The sequence below is a fragment of the Electrona antarctica genome (assembly GCF_951216825.1).
Source record: "Electrona antarctica genome assembly, chromosome: 4".
Taxonomy (NCBI): domain Eukaryota; kingdom Metazoa; phylum Chordata; class Actinopteri; order Myctophiformes; family Myctophidae; genus Electrona; species Electrona antarctica.
Window position 1 is genome coordinate 31308965 of NC_136809.1, and position 25842 is coordinate 31334806.

The following is a 25842-nucleotide window of genomic DNA, read 5'->3' on the forward strand; positions in this document are numbered from 1 at the left end:
CGCAATAAAAACAATTTAAATACGGCGGGAGCCTTATTACCACACTAAACAAAGTTGGATTTGTACAGTGCAAAAACTGCACATACATAACGTAAGTGTTCTTATTATTGTGGGTCTGGGTTTTATAATGCAGCGTGAGTCCGCGATAGCCGATCTACAAGCTCACAACGCGTTGCGCTGATTGACAGTGCACGTGCAGCAGTAACTGTATAAAACTATAATTAAGTAGGCTACTTTTTAATGTGATGTGTGGTGTTATTGACTTCTTGTTCTTAATGTGGGTTTATCAGAGCGCCAGATAGTGCAGCTGTAGAGTGGCTGCTGCTGCTGCATCCGTTCCGTGCACCAATAAAGCGACCGCGGCGGCACGCATGCTAGAAATAATAAATAAAAATATGTCGGGCTTCGGGCCGGGCCCGGTCCGTTTCTGGACTTTACCAACGGGCTTAGGGCCGGGCCGGGCCTTAACTCCACGGGCCCGGGCCGGGCCAGGGCCTATATTTTAGGCCCGTGCAGGGCTCTAGCGTAGTCACATCCTGTGTATCAAACGGACCTCACCAAGTGCAGTGGAATGCTTCACAGTGCCGGCTCCCTAGTCCCTGCCGTGGAATAAACCTTGTTTTGACCAAAAATGCCATCTGGGACAAGGAATAGGAGATACAGGCGATTGAAAGAAACAGATAGAAGAATGGGTGTTTATGGTGACGACGATCCAAGATGGCGCGACCCAGTGTTATGACAACAGCTAGCAACCCGATGCTAACATGAGTAGCATTATGACTTCATCAATCAAAAGCGCTATAAAAGCCATCGATTGATCTACGGCAATGGTGTTAAGCGTAGCATTAATTAATTGCATTTTTTTTATATAACTTAAATCGTTACTCACTATAGCCATGTGCCCACTCTTCTGACTACTGGTGAGATAAAGTAGACCTTTAAAGTATTTATGGCAGACTTCTCCATGCATAGTCCCACGAGAAGTCTGCCAAGCATGGCTCTCTTTCTTGTGACGAGTCTGGATTGACGCAAGCTCAGGTCTGATCAGCCTGTAGCTGGCCACCTTGGGGAGGGTGTATAGTGTGAAGGCCGAAACATCCCAAGATCCAAGGATACACTACTGATGATGCGTATCCAGCTCCCACCATTCACCACCACCACCATTCACCACCACTCATCACCAAGACGACAAGATGACACCAAGACATTCTACCATCACGACGACACTCTTAGGTATGTGCTTGCACAAAGGAATTTACATCTTATCCTGTGTTTGATAAACTATCATTACTTATAAGTGTTCAGCACCCTGGCTGTGCATGAGCGACTTGAAACACAAGGCCGCAGCTCAGCACTGTTTTAACATAGTAAACTGTAATAGATAATAAGTTTAGAGCTCTTCGGTGGATCAGCAACGACTGACATACCGTCTTTCAGGGCGTGCCCAGACAACCTGCTGTGGAGCGAATTAATATATTTGATTCGTGAAATAACAGGCTCGTATTTCTTTTATTCATATTAATTTGCTGTTCTTATTCATTTCGGGATATGAATCCTTGTAATCATTAAAATTATGCCAGTCTGAGGCTAATCTGCCTTGCCTTTCATTGTAGGCCTACTTCAGAATAATTTAATAGATGCTAAGTTTTGAGTAATTGGTGATCTATGTGTATCATTTCCCACCAGACTTCAGGATAAACCGAGCACACTCCATGTGGTCCCAATAGTATTCCTCTAATTCTAACTCGAATTACAGGTTGATGACACCAAGCAGTATTGCATGATGACAATATCTGAAGTTTATTAAACTAGAGAATATAGGCCTTTTAGGACTCACATTGCGTGATCTGGAGATATGAGTCATACACGATATAGAAAGGAAGCAGCGTAAAGTAAAGTACACAATACATACCGTACATCAGCAACAGGTGCTTATTTTCTCCACCAGGCCGAAGGCATGGGGAGAGAGTATGTTTTGCACTCCGTCTGTGTGTGTGTCCGTGTGTGTGTCCATCCTTCTGTGTCCTAATCTCTGGCACCGTTAACCCGGTCGATGCCACATTTTGCACACACACTCCCTGGATGCCAACGATGAACCTCTGCCCCAACTGTTATAGCGCCACCAGGAGGCCGACTTTTGATATTACTCTTCAAGATTTTCTGTCCAAAAATCCCGCAAAATTACACACTATCTCTATAGTCATGTGTTCAAGCCGGATCTGTCCGATATTTCATATTCCATCCTACTTGGCTAACATTGGCTATCAAAGTTTGCAGCATTGGCCCGTTTTGAACAAAAAGCCTCAAATCATGAACGCAGCGTGCAATTTACGTGAAATCTTTCACGGACTTTCCTACTATAGGCTGAGGAATATATCCCACCCTTTTCACATTGGCCTGTTATAGCGCCACCAACAGGTGGATTTTTGCAAAACACATTTTTGGAACAAAATGCCTCAAATCATCGAATTCCCACCCAAGGCGTAAGAAGAATCTGCACCCTTTTCACATTGGCCTATTATAGCGCCACCAGGAGGCCACAACCTGACCTGCCCTGGTGGAGACCTGTACCCCGAGTGGCACTTTATCTAGTTATAACCATCAATTAGTTGGGTTGTAGTACTGTAGGTCCCATTTACAGTACTTCAGTCAGATAACTCACAAATGGATTGAGACCAATAATAGCTTGAGAACATTTTAGGCTCTGCTTATACCGGTACCGGCAGCCGCACTGACATTACAACAGGAGAAAGTACAATGAATCACATGAGCATAAGTACGTAGACCGCCAATTGATCATCTGCTTGACACGTCACATACAGTGCATACAGTAATCTTCCACACAGGGTATCGGGTACCGGCTTCCATAATCCATCTCGCCCTCGTTTTTTCCACCGACCTCATGCCGACCGATCGGTGTGCCGGTTCTTGTATTCTTTATTTTGTTTTATACTGAGAATAAGGTTAGAAATAAGTAGAGCTGCACATGATTGTTACAGTAATCACTCGAGTGTATGCTGCCTGAAGTTCGCAGGCTACAGATCATTCATGTTTATTGTCTCCACCAGGCCGAAGGCATGTGGAGAGAGTATGTTTTGCACTCCGTCCGTCCGTCCGTGTGTCCGTGTGTGTGTGTGTGTCCGTCCGTCTGTCCTTCCGTCTGTGAACAGCTATGCCATGTCGATGCCAAATTTTGCACGCACACTCCCTGGATGCCAACGGTGAACCTCTGCCCCAAATTTTCCAGAACGGCCTGTTATAGCGCCACCAGGAGGCCGCTTTATGCAAAACATGTTTTTGGACAGTACACCTACAGATTTTGTCCAAACATCACGCAAATTGGTACACAGTCTGTCTAGAGCCATTCAACGAAACGCGTCTTTCAGATTTCTCAGACTCCATCCTGATTAGCTAAGATTGGCTTCCAAAGTTCGCAGGAGGGCTCAGTTTCAAACAAAATGCTGCAAATCATGAACACATTGTGTGATTTCCGTGAAATTGTGCACGCACATTCCCACTAGGCCGAGGAAGAAATGCCACATGAACATTTTCAACTCAGCCTCATGGTGGCGCTATAACTGTCCGAAAAGTGTTTTTACCTCTAACTGCACGGATCTGTGGATAACTTTGTATGCCAACTCCCTAGAGGCCAAGGAAAAACCTTTGCCTGGAATTGTTCACATTGCTCTTTATAGCGCCACCAGGAGGCCGACATATGTAAAACACATTTTCTAATATTACTCCTTCAGATTTTATCCAAATTTCACGCAAATCGGTACACATGCTCTCCATATTCATGTGATCAAGACGGGTTTGTTTGATTTCTCATAATCCACCCTCATTGGCTACAATTGGCTTCTAAACCTTTCAGGAGTAGCCCGCTTTGTACCCGTTTTATACAAATCGCCACAACTACTCAACGCAGCGTCCGATTGTGGTGAAACTGTGCATGCATATTCCCACTAGGCTTTGGAAGAAATGCCACTTGACCGTTTTCAAATCAGCCTCATGGTGGCGCTACAACAGGCCAAGCCGCGTCACACACACACACACACACACACACACACACACACACACACACACACACACACACACACACACACACACACACACACACACACACACACACACACACACACACGCACGTTTATATTGCTCCTAAACATTTTGCCAAACATCACACACACACTCCTATCCTCCTGGTGGAGACCTGTGCCCAGAAGGGCACTTTTTCTAGTTTCTGTTGTTTCTGTTTTACTGGTCTAGTTTGTTGGGATCTTTGCAGTGACTGTGTCGTGTGGCATTGGTCTGAATTGCCCTTAGATTGCAACAAACAGTGCCACTTTACTGATACAGTAAGTGGTCCGTGCAGTATGAACCAACCACCAAGAAGATATGGAAAAGAAACAAACTTAACAAGCCACTGGAAACCAGCAGAATCTGAGAATCCGCTCTCTTTTCCTTGTACTCACAAAAACTCTCTCCCTCGTCTATCTTCTTCAGTCCTCCTTCTATATCAGACACTGAGACACATCAGAGGTTCCTCCCGCAAGCCCCTGCTAGAATAGAAATGGAAAGAGCAGAGCTAGGTGATTAGGTGGAACGTGTTGACTATGTGGAGAGAAATTGCAAAAGATACATGGGTTGAACGTGAGAAGAGAAGAGAAGAGAAGAGAAGAGAAGAGAAGAGAAGAAGTGGAAAACACGGCAGTTCACCTCCAAATATTGTCAGTTCAACCATCTTCCAATCCACCTGTTGCCACCTGTTTCATTTTCATGGTTTCAGGCTACCCATATACCCCTCCCAATACATACAAATTCAAAGGACAAAATAATGGTACCATGATAGCTTTAAGAATGACAAGATGCATCTGACACCCCTGACTAAATAGAATGTCCCTTGCTGAAAGAAGGAGACAAGTTTCAGGGTGGAATAAAGAATATTATCAGAGGGAATGAACGGATGAATGAATCGATGGAAGGATGGGAAAAAAATTATAGAGGCTCTCTGGATGTATGTATGGATGGAGAGTCGAATGAATGATAGGTGAAACTGAAAGGAACACAAGAGTGAAAGAGTGCAATTATTAAGAAAAAAACCCATTATTACTCCACATTCGATACTGTGCAGGGGAAAAGGCTTTATTCAAACAGGCTTTTTCCCATATTGAAGTCCAAATCTGCATTCCCAAAATGAACATTCAAAAATGTCCCCTGACCATTACCATCACCATGGGACATTCTCCCTGGGACATTAATAAAGACCTTGAACCTTGAACACGCAAGCACACCCGCATGCAGTCACACACACACAAACACACAAACACACACACACACACACACACACACACACACACACACACACACACACACACAAAAGCACACACGCACGCACGCAGTCTCACACACACACACACACACACACACACACACACACACACACACACACACACACACACACACACACACACACACACACACACACACACACACACACACACACACACACCTCAAGGAGCTCGTATTATGGTGCCATCCCAAAAGTACTGGAATAATTACCTCATAGTCTAATGAGGACTGAAACTGGAGATTGGAATTTTGATTTCCCTGCACTGATTGCTAAATCCTTCATATAGGTGTTGTGGATGCTATGCGTCGGTTCATGGATTTGCATCCACAATGACAGCTCAACCAGACTTTTGGCACACTAGCGTATTAATGCTTCTTGGTCTAGTCAGAGATAAATGAATAAATCAAAGGAGAGAGATAGAACGATAGACATTCAGACAGACATAATGGTGCAAAGAAAGAATATGTGAGATAGACAGACCACTAGAGACTCAGAGAGAACAAAAGAGTGGAATCAATATGAGCATGGGAACATAAGCCCAGCACGGTTGGTACTGGGCTGCCCACTTAGATAAAATGTGTTACCAATACCACATCTGTGTGAGATGTATCCAGATATCTCTGACCTTCTGGCTATGTGAGACTACTACTACCTTGGTACACTTCTCAGTGTTACAATGAATGGATACAATCACACAAGGAGTTTACTGTGCGTTCAGTGCATAGCCATGATGCTCTGCTTTTCATCACACACTGATCTGCTAGACACCCCCTAGGGCTTAGTATTGAACAGAGAGAGGACAATAGCTGGTATGATGAGACCTGCTCAGAATTACAAAACACCTGGCAGTTGGGAGAAGAACAGAAGAACAGGGAAGAACCACAATCAGCTCCTTCGTTTTCCCCACGTTAATACAGAGACTACCAGTCCACTAGCTCTGACGACTCATCATTGTGGGATATGTCCCACTACTACTGTGTCGTCGTCTGCAAATTTGTCACGATATGGCTTCCTGAATGTATTATGTGAGTCATGTGTGTACAGCAGGGGGCTCAGTTAGGACACACCTTTGGGGGGAACCGATGTTGAGGACGATGGAAGAGGACGAAGTGCTGTGGATTCTGACAGACTGTGGCTAGTGTGTCAGAAAGTCCAGGTCAGCAGCCTGACATATGACCCCCCCCACCCCACCCCTCCAGATGGGTGTGTAGGTGCGGAAGTGTAGAGCGGCTCTTTCTGTAGGCATACTGGTGTGTGTCATTACTGTCGATGTTACTCCTTATAATAATAATAATAATAATATCTGGGATTTATATAGGCCTAGCCCTTTTCATGAGTACTCAAAGATGCTTTTATGTGGACCATGACTATGTCATGGTCATGTCCTGAGCCCCTCCGTTTGTCCATGATTTTCCTCTGTCTCTCCCAAGTCCTGCTCATCTGACTCTGACTCCTCTGACTCTGACTCCTCTGACTCTGACTGACTCTGACACTGAGTGCCATCACCTGTGGGGACCAGCTGAGCCAGGTTGGGTGATGAGCTCCAATGACTATTTAAACTCTGCCTTGTGTTTGTTCAGTGCTGGATCTTAAGTTAGTGTCAGGTTTTATGTTCAGTGTATGTACTTCTGTTATCCTATGTAATTTCCCAAGTAAAGTCAAGTTTATGTGATCTTCTTGTCCTGCCTTTGTTTGAGTTTCCTGCACTTGGGTCGTAACACCAGTGAACCGTGACAGTAAGATCCAGCCATCATTAAACCCAGCATAACTCACCAGCGCTGAACAGAGCACACTTTGGCCATTCTCTCCCTGCGCTCCACAACTGATGTCACTGTCCAGGATCCTAACTTCCTACGTACCCCTTGTCTTGCCTTCCTGAGACTTGGAGACCCCACCCTCCTGCTCCTGTCAAGTCCTGTGTTCCTGCCTGCGCTGACCTGGGAGGCCAGCCTGTGCAGCACCCTACCTACCCTAATGACCAGCTTGTGCCCTCTGCTCCGCGTTGAGTGTCTTGATGATGAACCGCGCCAGAGCCCTGGCTAGCCATTATCCTGATGTCCCCCCCCCCCCCGTCCCCCCCCCCCCCCGACGAGGTGACGACCAGCTTGTGCCCTCTGCTCCGCGTTGAGTGTCTTGTTGATGAACCGCGCCAGAGCCCTGGCTGACCGACGCCCTGATGTCCTCTCTCCCTTGATGACCAGCATGTGCCCTCTGCTCCGTGTTCACATGTCTCTGTGATGACCCCCACCAGAGCCCTTGCTGACCACTTCTTCCCAGTTCCTCCTGCCCCACCTACCTGAGGATCTCCATGTTCCACCCCAGTCATTCTGAGTTGTCCTGTGGTCCAGAGTGGCCTAGAAGGACATCTGGGATCTGTCCCTTGGTGGGAGGTACTGTCATGGTCACGTCCTGAGCCCCTCCGTTTGTCCATGATTTTCCTCTGTCTCTCCCAAGTCCTGCTCCTCTGACTCTGACTGCCCTGAGTGCCCCAATCACCTGTGGGGACCAGCTGAGCCAGGTTGGGTGATGAGCTCCAATGACTATTTAAACTCTGCCTTGTGTTTGTTCAGTGCTGGATCTTAAGTTAGTGTCAGGTTTTATGTTCAGTGTATGTACTTCTGTTATCCTATCTTCTTGTCCTGCCTTTGTTTGAGTTTCCTGCACTTGGGTCCTAACACCAGTGAACCGTGACAGACTATAGTTGCTCAAAGCATTTCATGAGCCACTGGACGAAAGACATTCATGCTCTTTGCTGCTGCACTTTTGGGCACCAGGATGATGTCTGGACTGGGCTTAAGAGTTAAGACACACTGGTACCACAGCCTGTGACCGGTACCACAGCCTTAAAGTGACATGGTGTTGTCCTGACACTAATTTAACATAAATAAAAGTCACTTGTAGGATATTGCTAAATCATTCTTGTAATCATTCTTCTTCATTGTAATTTGACTGTTTAATTGGCTCTGTGATCTTGACATCTTAATGTTTTATGTAAAACACACTTTGAATTGCCTGTTTAATTCAGCGGAGACGGAAGGTGATGCATGGGGTCGTGAAGCTGCCATATTTGAAGAGCTGTCTGGGAGTGAGAATGTGTTGACAGTGGAGTGGAACACACACTAATGAGTTCCTGTGAGGATGTTGTTACTCCCCTGACTGACACCTTCCATTTGCTTTCCAGAGTTTCCAGAGTTCATGAAAAAAATGACATACAAACTGATTATTGCCTTGGTACATGTAATTGTAATAATTGTAATTCATGGTGAGTTAATGGCAGAGTGGATCACTCACATACTGAATTAATCACTCAGCCAGAGTGACATTTGCTTGTTCTGCTTTCCTGACAAATGGCCCATTAAGTAACTGGATAGAAAGTTGCCAAGCACGCAAAACAAAGACAGGGCTCTGAAATGGAGCTCATTTAATCCAATTTTATATTTGGAGATTAGTGTGTTTAGGAGGAGATTATGTCCGTCTGGCTGGCTGGCTGTCTGGGCTGATGAATGCAACATCTAATCATCCCAAAACTGGATGATTGTGCACCCACGCACGCACGCACGCACACACACAGACGCACGCGCGCACACACACACACACACACACACACACACACACACACACACACACACACACACACACACACACACACACACACACACACACACACACACACACACACACACACACACACACACACACACACACACACATAGTATAAAGAAATAGAGTAGAAGAATACAGTATCATTACCAAATTGTCATGAATAGAATCATAGGGACAGCAGCGGATGCAGACAAACTTCCAAATAGACCAAGAACAAAAAGCGTATTAATACATTATCTATGGTTAAATTGTCCATCATGCACCATGCCCCCCCCCCCATTCAATAAATTCCAGCTTGACAGAAGTTATGAGTTTATGTATGTGATTGATTATGTATGTGATAAATGTTATATACAGTTTGCAGAATGGTGCAGTGTACAGAGTTCAAGGAAAGTACAGGTCAATACAAAATCTGCTAAGATGATAAAACCAGAAAAAGCACCAAGACTTGTTTAGTGTTTACATAAGGGTCCTCCATTTTCAATTCATCAAAACATTTAAAGACAAATTTACACTTCTATGCAAAAAAATAAATCATACATGGTTAGAAACAAGTCAATGACTCATATAATATTATCAGCTTGTGTCATGCTGACAGACTACTGATTTCATTTGCATTATAGCTGGTTTTATGTTTTCTTTTGATGTTGATTTTGTGTGTAGGTATGCTTTTCTTTATTATTTTGAGTTGCAGTGTTTTGGAAGCCAGTCTATAGTAGCCTATACTATAGTCTATAGTCTATAGTAGTAACAAAAATCCTCTCTCTCCATCCACTACCATTGAAATAACAGGTTTTTCAGTTGCTTCATAACAGGCATTCAATTCTTATTTTAAACTTTGTGTCAGTAAAAAGGAACATCACAGGTGCAGCATGGTGACTGGGCATATCATGTTTGTTTTTAGTTTTTTCCAAAAAGGATGTTTTAGCAAATTCAACATAAACTAGGCGGAACCAGGGCGGAACAAGGCAGGGAGAGCCTGCTGGTTAGTCAGTCAGGGACCAATCGGAAGGCTGACAAACGGTCTGTGAGTGACACACAAGAGGACTCCAGCAAGGACAGAGGAGAGGACCTGGATTTGAGAAGGAACCAAATGGACCCCAACTGGAAAGGGAAGTAAATGCATAAACCACTTTAATCTGCACTCAGATTCGAATCATTGGAAATTGTGGCCTTTAATGGCCTTAAATGACTTTAATTTTGCATCCTATACAGTGCTGTAAACCTGGACAGCTATGAAAGATAACCCTTTGTTTTATTGGACATTGAACTGTTGCATTACCCCATTCCACTGCCCTGCTTTTAATAACTACTGCTCTGCTGCTCTGAAAGACCCCCCCCCCCCCCTCTCATTGAACATTGAACTGAATATATATTAATATGTTTATATATGTAATGTATTCCCATGCTTTTTGTTCTTGCTTAATGTAATGCGCTCTGGATTAAGAGCGTCTGCTAAATGCCTAAATTGTAAATTGTAAATTGAATAGGGAATGCAAGGCTGACGTCACGGTATAGCCCTACTGGCCTACCGGCGCCATTTTGATTGTGATGGCCTACATATTAGATCTGCATCAAGTGTATAAAGTTGGTGTTTGAGTGTTTAGTGCACAGTGCTAGAGCTCTTTCAGTTCGCCAAAATTGGATTTATTAAGCCTACTTGAGTAGGCTACTTGTGTGGATAAAATAGATAATGGACTAACATAACGTTTCACCGCATTCCTCTCACTGCCGCCTCCTCCAACTCCACTCGTCCAGCTGTTGTAAACATTGCCAACGCGGCGAACGCGCATCGCACGCGCATCGCACGCGTTCTTTTAACGAGCCGTGTTTAACCATAGAGTTATGTTTTACACACACACACACGCACGCCCGCACGCACACGCACACGCACACACACACATCAGACTTCCAAGCCTTGCTAGAGAGTTCAGTCTTTGACTCTTTTACACATATTAGCACAGAAAAGCAACAGAGTTAAAATGTTATATTGGTTATTAAGATCTTAATAGCTATGGTGTGCACATCTCAGAATCATGTGCTATGCTGCTTTTTTACCCTTCTGCATACAGCATAACAGACTGAGGTTATGCGCTCGCTGTAGTGACTAGTTTTATATAATATATATTAGGGTGTGTTCCTTTTTTATGTACAGTAACATGTAAATGTGCCTTAAGCTTGTTTTAAAGACAAATGTTTTTGAAGCTTGCTCATAACATTGTTGGCTTAATACTTTTGATGCACTGTTGTTGTTCTGCTATATATATGCCTATCCGTTGGCCAGGTATAGTGACTTATCACATTCAAAATGGTGCACCCCCCCCCCCCCCCCCAAAGGTGCGAGGGTTTGCATGCCCCAATATCCCACTGCTCTGAAAGACCCCTCCCCCTCATTGAATATTGAATTGATTTGAACATTCCACTGCTCTGCTTTTATTATTCCACAGTGGATTAAGATAACATTGACTTTGGACTTTGCCTCATTGTGTAGTTTTGTGTGGTGTCTCCCAATTATGGTCACATCTTAGAACTGTATTTTAATTATTGTTCACACTACTGTGTAACAGATTCGGCTCAAACAACTGATTAAATTAATTTCGCTCCTATGGCACTAAAATGTGGAACGCCCTGCCAACAGCCGTTAAGAAATGTGAATCCCTAGACTCCTTCAAAACCGCTCTCAAAGAGCATTTACGGGTGGCTGCAATTCAAAACTAGCCCCTCTATATGTTTTCCCTATTTATCAGCTTGCAGAGCTGATCATGTATCAGGCAGCTCATACTTCAATACTTCTCGCTTCTCTTCAACACTTTTTGACCATTGGTTATCCTTAAGCCAATGGGAAGAGTCATAGATATTTTAAAAAAATAGATGCCTCACTTGCCGCTGCAGTTCATTGGAGCGACGTGTCTCCCAATGAAGGCAGGAAGTCAAGCAGAAGTGCAGTGCTGGAGGCTTTTTTTTTTAACAAATCTTTATAACGAGTCATGACAATACATTACAATACGAAACAAGACAAACAAACAAACAAACAAACACAAACAACAAAGTTATTAATACAACAATACAACATCAGAGCCAGGTGGGATTACTAACAGAAAACATTAAAGAACTAGAATTGCACTCTGTTGAGTACCTATACTTGCTTGTTGCACACTAGTAGGCCATAAATGGCCTACTAGTGCACAAGCAGAGCGTGCAACTACTGTAGACCGCTACAAACTTTCAAATCTCAGCCTCTCTGTGAAGGAACGTTTGCGATATTGAATTACTAGGTTTAGCTATTTGCTACGTACCTTGCTTTTGGAGGAGAAAAAGTAGTATTTTGAAGTATGGTAATGATTACTTATGCCTGTTATGGCAGTGGTGTCAGATTACATACATGTATACATAGGGGCATTACCTTTAGTCCACCCGACACTGAAACATGTCATCGTTACGTCACCATCGATAACCAATTATACCCTGGCATTGGTACATATATTCATCACGTCATATGCTCATATGTCTATATGTCTATATGTATGTATATGTCATTTCTGAGTTGATTAGTGGTATAATGTGGTTACTCGGGTGGTTTGATGCGTATGTCCCTTTTTTTAATCCACCCGACACTGAAACATATCATCATTACGTCACCATCGTAAACCAATTATACCCTGGCATTGGTACATATCTTCATCACGTCATGGGACATACGCGGAAAACATACCTGCACGGTCTGCTTCCGTATGTCCCGTGCCAGCATTTGACGTCATATCTTTTGCTGCTAAGGGACATTGGTACATATCTTCATCACGTCATGGGACATACGCTTCGTAGCATGACGGTAGCACCTGACTGATAACATTACTTGCACGCTCTGCTTGCACAAGTAATGAACACAAAGCAACAGTTCTCCGCAGCTTTCTTATTTAGAAGTGCTGAAGGCATTTGCTGAAGGCACGCTGCGTCACTGCCCAAGTGACGTCACTCATGTGACTCCTCCATGTCGCTGTCACTCAAATGACTACTGGCCAATCACAGTGCGTATTTTCCAGGACTTATGTTACGCACACGGAAGCGCTCATTGAAGGCAAATGCTTTGCAAGGAAGTTCGGGAGAATAGAGACACACGGGGACTACAAATTCCACGCCCCCAAATGAGACAGCGTCCCCACTTCTGGTCCGTTAGACCAGTGTACTGCATGCCAGCCCATAGAAGTCAATTGAAATTCCACTGTAGTTAGCCTACTTTTAAAATAATACAACATGAACTGAAGACTATATTGATTTGAATAAAAATATGTTTCCAAATGTATGAAGTGTCTTTGTCAACATATTTTTTTGTTTTCTCAATAGATGACTTGTTTCACATTTAATTTACCACTTGAATGAGTTACCCATAATGTTAACGGAGCAGAGCTGAGTTGACAGACTGATTACCTGTCGCTTATAAGTGACGTTCCAAGCGCCGCCGAGTTTGAAGATACATTATCCGTATTTGTGGTGCATGGTGTGAACATGCAGGCGTATATGAATTCTTTATACAAAGAAAAAATAAAACTTGTTGGATTATCAATTTGTCCATATGATTTGCCTAAAAGTAGTTGGGAAAATGACCCAACTAAATGGCCAGGAGTGACATATCCATTGTCAACTATCTAGTGGATTCTCCAGGTTTATAGATAATAAAATATCAATTAGAATCTATCTTATGTATTACAGTTTTAATACATATTACAATATATGGGGTATTTATTTATATAGCCCATATATTGCAATTTCACGGGAATTGGGAGCTTCATGCATGAAGAATAATATAATAAATTACTTTTCAGGCAGTCAATTTCAGTCTGTGTAATCCTATATAGCAGCATATGCTCCTCAGATGATTTTGCCTGACTTCTTGATATTGTCAATCTATATCATATTCAGTAGGATAAGATTAATGGTTCACATGACGCTCGTCCTTCACGTGCGTCGTGGCGTGACTTGCCTTGTTTTGAGCGATAACAATGCTTTTTATTGAACAATATAAGGACTACACGGGTGCTAATAAACGTGCAAATGTATAACATCCGTAGCTCCGGGGATGAGCACTTTATATTTGAAATCTGAACGCTTATGTAGCCTACACTTAAACGTTGTAAATGTAGCAAGGCACTAAAGACAGGGTGAAGTTGCGTCATGACTGACTATCATAAGTTTCAAGGCTATTTTCACTGTGACATATACCTTCATAAGCTTCACTTGAATACTTAATTTCCACCACTTGTGGAGTTCACAAACTTCTTCTGGATGGTTTCACATATTTTTGAGTGGTGGATGGGTGCAGCCATTTCTGTCTCTTTTCATGATCAGCTGGAAGTTGATGAAACATCAAGTCTGGGTTTTTTTCTTTGTTGTTTTTACAAAGAGGAACGCAGCACACTTTAGGCATGATGAAGACCGGCCGTTTAACCGTTTACAACGCTGGACTCTGTCACGCTCGTCGTGGTCGCTCGATCCGTCGCTGGGGAATGCCGCATCTAGCGGTATTTATAAGGATTAATGCGTGACGTACAAATCATACGTCAGGGAAACTTCAATATATCCGATGCTAGCAGTCTTTACAATCTTATGGAGTATATTATAGTACATTGTGGGTTGTATATTGAGATGGCAGGTATATGACATTAAAAAGGACAAATAAAACATATGGGACACATTATTCGAACACAAAATAAATCGCTACAGCCTCAGTAATGAACCAGTGAAATAAGGGTATTTTATGATGCCTCTCATAGGGATTGCATTGGCAGCTGCAGTACACAGTTGAAACGGACCAGAAGTGGGGACGCTGTCTCATTTGGGGGCGTGGAATTTGTAGTCCCCGTGTGTCTCTATTGTGCCTCAATTTTGAGGTCCGGGCTTACGCACGTGACGTCATGAACGTCCGTCCACTTCCATTAAAGTGCTGCAATTCCACATTTCGCCAGTAGGTAGTGGCATCTTCAACGTTGGATAGCCTTACTGGTATGGGGGCTTGGGGCGTCTACGTTTAATTATATGTCTATGGGAAGACTTCCCCCAGACTCACAATTTCCCATAGACTGGGAGGACCTTGAGGACAACAGAGAAGAGATAAGTATTGAAGTATGAGCTGCCTTGATACATGATTAGCTCTGCAAGCTGATGAATAGGGAACACATATAAAGGGGGAGGGGCGACTTTTTTACAGGGGCTTTTGAATTGCAGCTACCCGTAAATGCTCGTTGAGAGCGGTTTTGAAGGAGTCTAGGGATTCACATTTCTTAACGGCTGATGGTAGGGCGTTACATATTTTAGTGCCATAGGAGTGAAATGAATTTAATCAGTTGTTTGAGACGAATCTGGATTGAACCTGAATGTGCTCGCCTGCTCGGTATGGCCAACTTCACCCTAGACAACTTGATTGTTAAACTCACGTGAGTCAGTCAGTGTTTACCTCCAGTAGGTAGTTATAGTAGGCTAGTTACACTAGTAACTGTGAAGCAAAACTATAAAAGTATGTTGTATCAATTTAATTATCTGCAAATAGGCTATGTCCACCAGAGAGTGCTCACACAGGTCTCACTAGTTAATCTAGTTAGTATCTATTGTTTCTGTAGGGCCCTTTTTGAAACTAGCTCCTCGCTACACACTTCCACTCGGTTTGAGCATAGATATATAAATAATAGAGATGGCATGGCACCGGGATTCCCCTCCCATCCATTGCCAGTGTGCACTGTGCCATGCACTGTGCAGTTTGTTCAAGTACCACTTTGTGGTTCATCACTGCCACCAAGTGGCCAGCATGAGGTACTGTTAAAAACTGGATGTCACTTGTCAGTGGGGCTAGATAGATCAGTTTTTATTGACACAAACAACATGACATGCCATCGGGTTTTCATTACAGATTCCCCAGAAAAAAGACGGAAAAGATTCAACATTTTGAATCTGCATTATAGCATTTGTTGGCTACACTTGTATCTGTTTTTATAGCTTTCATTTGCTTTCTTGCACTTTTCACTTTCTATGTGTAGCTGCACAAAGAATTCGAGCTCAAATTTGACCCTTGAAGCGAAACTAAATGATGTGGAAACGAAGTGCCACAAGAAATTGCTAAAGATAACAAATCTATGACTGGGACTAATTAACACACACACACACACACACACACACACACACACACACACACACACACACACACACACACACACACACGGTTGTCCGGATGACTAATAGCCCGACAGCGCAACAACGGTGGGGTAGCGGCTGCGGTGTACCATACACTTGTCCCTGTCAATGAGCAGAGAGTGGGTCTTGCAGTTGATGTCCTTCTCCAGGGCCATGCGGGACTCCTCCAGGTAGGACAGCGAGCCTCTAGCCTCACTCAGCTGCTGCCGCAGGGACGCCAGGGTGGCATCGATCTCTGCCACCTCCCTCACCAGACTGCAGAGAGGACACAGAGAGGTGTAAAAAGATAGAGCTTTATCTGTTAACACAGAGAAAGCTCACCTTGCATTTCCCCCTGTCTGGTGCATCGGTGAACGGATGTGATGTTTCTTCTTTAAACTCTTTAAATGTTGCATCATGGACGTGATGTTGACATGAGTTCAACTTTGCAGTGGTTGGTTGCAGACAGCTAAGTTGTCCTGAGCTTGACATTTTTAACTTTGGATAGATATCTTTGGAACTTTGTCCTCGGGACCTGGCTCCTCATCAACCGTGATGCTATGTAGATGATTTTGTGGTTAAAGGTCTTGCTAGGGGGCACAATCTGAGGTATACTTGGTTGCACGCCGCTGTCACACACTGAACCATCTACATTCTACAAAGTAGCATCTCTGTGTGCATGCATGCGTGTGTGTGTGTGTGTGTGTGTGTGTGTGTGTGTGTGTGTGTGTGTGTGTGTGTGTGTGTGTGTGTGTGTGTGTGTGTGTGTGTGTGTGTGTGTGTGTGTGTGTGTGTGTGTGTGTGTGTGTGTGTGTGTGTGTGTGCATACCTCAGCTGGGGGTCATCTCTGCAGAGCTCCATGTTGGGTCTGAAGGAGCGGACGTAAAGTCTGGACTGAGCCACTCTCTGAGGAGCCTCTTTATCATGAATGGCCTGCTGTAGAGCCACAATATTCCTCTCTTGAACGCCTATCTGCTCCAGGGTCTGTACATACACACACACCGTACACATGTTAAAGAAAGGCTTCTAGGTCCATGGACAGTCATTAATTTTAAACTCACAGTAAAATCCTTGCTGTTAATTTGCTCATCCGACACATACCGGTATGATATGTATGTCTTTCCAGTAGTCTTTGCTTCCACCATGCACTGACCTGTGCCAGGTGCTGCTCCAGCTGGGTCTTTGCCTCGGCTAGCTGCTGACAGCGCTGGGTGAAGGCCCGGTCCACAGTGGAACACTGAGCCTGCAGGTCCTCCGCTGTCTCCTGCAGCACACGCTCCACCAGCAGCCTGACACGTTAGACATGACACATCAGACATGTAGTCTGGCTGAAATAACAGAATGCCAGGTGACAAAAACTGAATGCTGGAAGTGAGTGCACATTATCGACGGTGGTCACATTTAACGACACTGTTTACAATGTCACAATGTCAAAATAAAATAATATAAGGAGGCCTTCGGCACTCCTACTGTATAAACATCATCCGAATCCGAGGCTGTGCTCTCTGACCTGAGGTCTTTGGTGGCTTGCAGTTCCCGTGAGGCCATGGACAGGTTGTCCTGGGTAAATTTAACCCATGATGGACGGACAGACACCCTGGAACAGAGGCAAAGACAATGTGTGTGTGAGTTTGTGTCCGTGCGTATAGTAGTAGTAATAGTAGTGTAGTAATACTCACTGATCCTGCATGGTGGCTGAGCTGGAGTGGTGCTGTGTGTCTGTACTCATGTTGTTGTATCTTCCACACTGGTCATCCAAGTTGTATGCCTGGTACTTATCAGACCAGTCCAACTCTAACGTCAGCTTGGCTTCCCTGTTGATCCTGACACAGCACACACACACACCACTGTACTTCAACAACATCAACATTTTTGTATGGCCAATTTTATGATTGCCATAATACTAAGCCTAAAGCCTGTAACATCCGATCTACAAGCTCACAACGCGTCACAGTACGATACGTTGTGAACTTGTACTGTAGATCAAACTTTATATCAATCAAACCTTGGAACATTTATGGACATTCTTTCGTACATCAAGTGCAGTTCAATGCGCTCCACAGAAGAGGTCACAGAAGAGGTTGAAAGAAAGAAAGAAAGAAAGAAAGAAAGAAAGAAAGAGACAAAAAAACGAATAAAAGAAAACATGAAAAGAAAAAATTGATAAATTCATAAAGTACATTAAAAACAAATTAAATAAAAGCTAGTAGTGCAGGGGAAATAAAGGTATAACCCTTGAACCTATAACCTCTAAATGTCTAATACTAACCCTGCTATACCTTTGAGGCACAAAAATACATCACCAGTGAGTGTGAGATATGTCACAGCAGGCAGAGAACTAGTTTGTTACTATTACAGAACAGCAGTAGCACAGGTAACAGCTGCTAGATCACATAACATGATACACACAAACATGCACACCCGCACACGTGCGCGCTCACACACACACATACGTGCACGCACGCATGCACACATGCATGCGCGCACACACACACACACACACACACACACACACACACACACACACACACACACACACACACACACGCACGCACGCACGCACGCACGCACGCACGCACGGATGCTTGTCACTCACTTGATCTGACTGACAACCTGGGCAGTAGTTCTCTTCAGTAGAGCCTGGATATTCCTGATCAAGTCTACCTCCTATACAAACACAAGAAATTACATATTTTATCATAGTTCATGTATAGGCTTCTGTATCATACTGTATGTCCTACAGAGTACCAGTGTCTATAGTACATCTTAGATATATGTATATTAAATAATTAAATCTATGGCTAAACTTATAAGCATGCATATGGGACTTTTTTGTTGCTCATCTCACCTGATAAGGCCATGTGTAGTGTAGCCGAAACATTTACCACCTGTACCACTTTCTGTGTTTTAGAGTAAAAAAAAGAAAACCTTGCTAACCTTGACCTACTTTGACCTACAAAGAAGAAGGGACTGTGACATTTAATGTTGTTTAATGCAATCAGATATGACTTGTATTTGTGGATGTATGGGCTGTCAAGGCCAGAAAGTAGTTTTTTGCCACTCAGTAGGCGTTCCTGCATAACTTCCTGGTTTGATGATGATGTCACGCGCATCCGACAGCCGACAGGCTTCTTTTGTTTAAATGGTTGTTTATGGTTGAAACTGTGTTCACATGTATAGCTTGACTGGTTACTAGAGTGATTATGTTTACTTGTGTATTGGAGATTAATAATGGGTATTGTAATTCTGCTGTAAATATTATTAGAATGTATAATTTTTTGTATTTGATTGGGTGATTTTTAAACTATTTTAGAATTCCTGTGGACAAGTGGTGAAAACTAGCACATGTGCTAACACACTGTAAACGATGCATCTACAATTTGTACAACTGTGCAATGAGCAATGCAATTGTTATGTCCATATCAAATCATCAAACATAAACATAAAGTGGGAAATTTGGTGGAAATTTGGAAAAAAAAATTTGGCCTAAAATATTATCTATATACATACATTCATTAATCCACTTGCTGACCGGCTGTCACTATTGGGTACCTTTTTTTTTCATTAACATCCTATGGCAGGTCAAAAATGTCAAAACTTTCCTTATGCTTTAAGTAGCATGTGACATGTCAAACTAGGGGGTTTTCATGATTCTGAATCTATTCCAAGCATTAGTTTTGCACAAAAAACACCCCTTGGGCTAAAAACGGCCATAGCCGTCATGACAAATGTGATGAGGTCAGCACTAATGTGATGAGGTCAGCACATTTTGGGCAAGTGGCTATGGCTGTTATTAGCCCAAGGAGTGTATTTTGTGCAAAACTAATGCTTGGAATGGATTCAGAATCATGAAACCCCCCTAGTTTGACATGTCACATGCTACTTAAAGCAAAAGGAAAGTTTGACATTTTTGCTTGCCATAGGATGTTAATGGTAGGATCACAAGAAACCCCTATAAAACAAATTGCCCAATACCGACAGCCAGTCAGCAAGTGGAATCATGAATATATGTATACCGGTAGACAATATTTTAGTCCAATAAAAAAGACTATATACCAAATTTCCCACCCGTCCACCTTGACTGCCAGTTTCTGTTAATTCCAACACTGTTGATCAGCTGAGTCAAATCTTAAAAGACCACTTCAAACTATCTGTTCACCTTATTCCTGGCCACACGTGTGCTCCGAGGAGCACATTCTTCTAGTTTGTACTGCTTTTATTTGGAATTTGACTTGACAGTATGGCACCTGCTCCTAATAGTTAGGCTGGGTTAAATGCAGAGGGTTAACCTAGGCTATATAGCAAATTGACAGTGATGAATACAACAAAATAAAGTAGGAATATCAGATCATATCAGCCAACTATAACGCAATATGAGACTTGCTACATGCGATGGATTAACTATGTAGTTACCTTCATTAGCTCCTCCTCAACAGGGTCTTTGACCAGGTCAGGTCCTGGTCGTCTTTCTCGGCATGTAAGGTTATCAGTGGCGATGGCATATGGAATTTCTGTGGTGTCCAGTGCCTTTTCCAGTCGCTTCCTCTGGGCCAAGAGCAAGTTTGTCTCGGCCAGCAGTTTTTCGACGTACCCTTGTAGCTCAGACTTCCACAAGTGAGTTTCTTGCAGCCTCTCACCAAGGTGGCGCGTCCCCTCGGCCTGGGTCCACAGAGTCCCCGACTCAGTGTCCTTGCACAATATCTTGGACTCTAGCTGGATTCTCTGGGCCTCATTCCGATCAGTAACAGACTGTTGAAGAATGGCGTAGTTGTTGGAGTACCATTCTCCTGGGGTGTATTTGGCAGAACGGTAACCCGCGGTTGCTGCACCAGACGACGGGTGCAGGGGCTCCTTGGCAGAGGCAGGTTCTCTCTCATATTGTTCTTCCTGGGCAATAGCTCTGCTGTCAAACTGAGGTCTGGACACCAAAACCTCAGAAGCCATTCTATCACAATACAGTTTGGACCAGCCACAAGAAGAAAATAAGCCTGGCAACTATAGTCTTATGTTTGGTCTGTGTTGCTAGGTTACTATTCGGCTACTTGCCTCTTGAGTAGTTTGGAGTCAGGTGACATCAGTCAGGTGAAATTGTTGCTCAGTGTGAAAGGGGCCACACACACACGCACACACACACACACACACACACACACACACACACACACACACACACACACACACACACACACACACACACACACACACACACACACACACACACACACACACACACTGTGTTGCAATACGGGTGAAGCTGCAATTATCAATTTGCTAGCTAGAGACTTGTTGCCTTTTACTGCTTTAACCACACCTACTGTAACTGCTACACATCTTATCAGAACATTTCCCCTCTCGTTCGTAAGATATGACCAATTACATCACTTTGACCCTGAGATTGACTAATGACCTTTGACCTTTTCAACCCAAACATTAATCATGTCTTTAGGACAGCTTACCAATAATTCCCTCCAAGATTCATAAACAATCAATTTTAAGATAGTTTGCTAAAAGTGAGACAGACAAAAGAAAAAAACTGGATGAATGGAATACTATTGTACAAAGTTACAAACTGTGATTATGATTGATGATTTGTTATTTCTGTCTATACACAGAATTATTGAATAAAGCGATAAAAAAACCCATTGGGTATATTTTGATTTGTTGTGTATTACTCTAATTGTACTACCACACCCATGAAGTGAAATTCCCACCACACATTTGTGCTATCATCCTAAACACAATCTACATCAAACCTCTGTCACCATCACCAAAACCTGTTCTGTCTGCTTCTCCTCAGTGGCTGGAGCAATTGCTCTGAATATGCACTCAAGCATTGACCATTAGCATATGCACCAAATAACGACACCTGTTAATTCTATACAAGCTAATGTGACATCAACTCATAATAACCCATGTCTCATCAGTCACATTACTTATACCAATATCAAATACATTGTTGGTTAATAATGGATAAATGTTTCTTGCTACTTCAACACTTAACACACAATGAATATGCTATTCAGCATTGTAAGTTTGGAATTCATGCCCCACCTAGATATGCAATCAGTACCCGTTGTCAGAGTACCTGTAGTACCGCCAGGGTCTGTGTCCCTTTTATGACTATATGGATATCTTTGTATCTGTCTGTCTGAACTGTCTGTGTCCCTGTTATATGGAGATTCATCATCATTATATGCCCATATGGGACCCGTTGTAACCATCTGCCTGTCTGTAACTGTCTGTTATGAAGTGCAACATAGTTATAACCTGTCACCTTGCTGGCTTCCGCTCTCATGAGAAGTGAAAACCATGAAGAGGAAGATAACTTACTGCTGAATCATTTTAAAATATGTTATTGTTTTAAAATTCTACTGCAGTATCTAATGGATACTTGTTGACATTCCATATGTTCCATTCCTTGAATAATTGTTCACATTTGAGCAAGTAGTGCATATAGCCTAGAATACTAATACTATAGTGTAATGTTCGGCTGATTATTGTGATTATTAAGTATTATCCTATATATTAAAATTTGCTAATGGGAGGACCACGTCATCAGGCATGTCACTATTACTCAGCCAAAACCATATAAGGAGTTCCCAATGCATCTACGCCCAAATATGGAGTGTGTTGTGTATAACCTCAATGTGTCGTCATGGCATCCAGTGCAAACAAATCAGTCAGCTTCTTATATGGCCACTAAAGGGGGCATGCCCATATATTGGCATAATAGTGATGACATCAGGGATCTCTCATAAATGGGCATATTGATCGGCGGTGCGGCGTAGATGTGAGGGCCGAACCATAGTTTTCATATATTCATTGATTTCTCAGCTAAGTATGGCTAATATTAATAGGCTAATATTATGCAAATACTATGTTTTAAAATGTTAATAATTTTTCTGTTGCTAGCTATTTGATCACATGCATTCAATTGGCCTGAATTGTATGCCGTCCGATTTTGTGAGGAAGACAAAACCCCCAAACAACATAATAATATAGTAAACTCCACACAGAAAGACATTTCTTTGTCTTTCCTCATAGCAAAAGTTTAAACCATGTCCTTTCTGCACATATTAATATGCTATGCTGTTGTAATGCATTTAAATTGCTCAACTAAATATTTGTCCTGTAAATGATTAGTGTAGGTCCTGAGTCCATATTTATGCAACATACAGTAAATGATGAGTGATGACACGTTGGCTCTATTTGTTTCCAAGCATCACTCAGCTTTGTCACGCCCTGACTTTGCCCCTCCTTCCCATTGAGCTACAGTATACTAATACTGTAAAGGTGACTCTGGAGTCTCCACCAAGCAGACTACCTCAGACTGCACCAGACTTTTCATCTCTCCGTCAGTGATTCTCAAACAGGACACAGCAGGACTGTTCCAAACTATCTTCAGAAAGTAAGTATAATCTTAATTATATTTCAGTCTTTATTTGTTGGGATAAAATAGGGACAGACAATGCTGAGAAAAGAGATGATAAGGCAAGGGAAGAAGCATGGGAAAATATCTAAGTAATCATTTAAATCATTTCACCACCTTTAACACCTGGTAGTGGTAGCTAATAACTATTAAGTATACTCAAGTGTTAATGCATTTGCAAATGGAGCAGTAAATGTATAGTCGATTATCCAATGAATTATACTCTTTACACATTTTACACTGTCTTTTTGTTGTTGCCTCTTTTCCAAGAACCTCATAATGAAATGTAATATGAACAAAGAGCCTGTAACAATATTGTTATGTGCGGGAGTGTATATGTGTGTACATTTGATACATATGCACCTGCACCCACAAGTGAATATGTGAATATGTATGGAAATAATGAATGTAATATGTGTAAATCTCTCTCAGTTTTATTTACTTGTACTTGCTGTGTAAATTGACAATCTTGAATGAGTTCAATGCTACCCAGAGAACAAGTGAGTTTGTGTTTGTGCTGTGTGTGAGTCTTTGTCTGTACTGTGTTTGCGTAGCAGATTCTTCTCCCTCACAGTTTGCATGCATAGGGTGGTCTCTGTGGTACAGCATATATGGCTGTCAATCTGCTACTGCAAACCTCTCACCCTAAATCAATCAATATATCAATTTATGTGGTACACCCACATACACATACCTTGCAAGCTACATAACACCCACATAGTACAGTTTTATGTTTCATTTCCTCGTACAAACACAGCAGACCAGACCTTACCTGTTTTGCTTGACTTGATAGCTAACTTGACTTACTTGATAGGCAACATAACATTCCATTTGTCTCACTCTTTTTTTGTGTGTGGCTGGCTGGGTAGCTGGCAGGGTAGCTGGCTGGGTGGGTATGAGCACGAAAATAGCATGGTTGTTTTTCACCACCTGTGCGCAACCTAACACACACACAAACACACACGCACATATTAACTGTATATATGATGATTTTGTGTGTGCCAGTACAGTACAGTACAGTACAGTACAGTACAGTACAGTACAGTACAGTACAGTACAGTACAGTACAGTACAGTACAGCACAGGGTACAGTAGAGGGAGCCCCACATGGTAACTGTGTCCTTTCTCAACCGTTTCGGACGTGGGGTGGCTCGCCGGAATCGGCCCGGCCCCCTGGGCGCGTTCCTGGGGGTCTGGAACTTCCGGGGACCCCCCGGGGACCCCCACACGTTGCACCACTAACTTCACACGGGTGTGATTTTTTAGCTTGACTTGATTATCTTGATTTGAACATACACCACTCAGGCAACATAACAGCACATTTCTCTCACCTTTGCCTAATCTATAACCTCATCATCAAACCCAATGTGTTTGATGACGTTATAGATTATATTAGGCAAAGGTGAGACAAATGATCCCTAGGCCAGCAGGAGTGTGTGTGATAAGTGGCTTATTACTCAAGCAAAAATCATCCACCACAACCTCATGCTACTGTAACTCAACAGTGTGCACATTGGAATCCCCCACCCCTCCCTATGGCGGCTTAAAGATGGAGTGCCACAATTTTTCCAGTTTTTCACGTGTCTATATGAGGTGACAGTATACTTCATTAGACACCCTGGAGTCGTTTTTATGTGGAATGGTGTAATAACTTTGTATTTAGGGTTTCTTCCTGGAGGCTGAACCCTTGACAGTCAAACGGGCCAATGATATAAACACTGATAGTGTGATGTATTACTATTTCACACGTGATTTCTTTCTACGTACGCTTTAAGACATATACCCGCCCTTGGTGACGCCCTTGCAAGCACACACGCACCTCCCCCTCTATACTATTTATATATTTTTAAATACGACAACCTCTGTGGGCGGAGCTGCCTGCTACATACACATGTGTGAACTGAACAGCGCAGTTTGCTAGATTTTCAAACAGTCATTTCACACATTACCAGTTCACAGCAGAGCAGAGTCAGCAGACGTCCACATTAGATTGTTTTTCGTTAGATTGGCACTGGAAGCAAGTAGATATCTGTTCACGTCGGGTCCTCAGGATTAATCAAGGAAACCACAAACCAGCCTTATACCTGCTCTGCTGCTCTTGCTGCTCTCAAGGAGACAGGAGTTCAGGTTGTCCGTTGTTTCTTTATAATCACAGTGGCCGGGCTTTGATACAGAGTGTAGTGTCACAGTGTGCATTCTTGTTGGCTATTGTAGTCAATATGTAGGTCCTAATACTTATTATACAAGGCTGTAAACTTAAAGTCAAGGATTAGAAGTATATATGTTGTGTCGCGCTGGAAGGCAT

The 25842-nt window shown here is 42.9% G+C and overlaps 2 protein-coding genes across 2 annotated transcripts in view; one reads left to right on the forward strand and one right to left on the reverse strand.

Moving 5' to 3' along the window:
• Positions 1-16173: 16173 nt before the first annotated feature.
• On the reverse strand, positions 16174-21055 carry LOC306921856 (tektin-4-like; the record flags this gene model as incomplete). Its single annotated transcript, XM_079499159.1, has 7 exons — positions 16174-16387; positions 16941-17095; positions 17265-17400; positions 17622-17708; positions 17791-17934; positions 18708-18778; positions 20525-21055. The coding sequence occupies 7 exons, from the start codon at positions 21053-21055 to the stop codon at positions 16174-16176; spliced, it is 1338 nt and encodes a 445-aa protein (XP_079355285.1).
• Positions 21056-25436: 4381 nt separating this feature from the next.
• LOC306921245 (uncharacterized protein) overlaps positions 25437-25842 on the forward strand; it is a 40434-nt gene continuing 40028 nt past the window's right edge. Inside the window, exon 1 of the mRNA XM_079498356.1 lies at positions 25437-25664. The gene's annotated coding sequence lies outside the window, so the exon portion shown is untranslated. The remainder of the gene's footprint in view (positions 25665-25842) is intronic.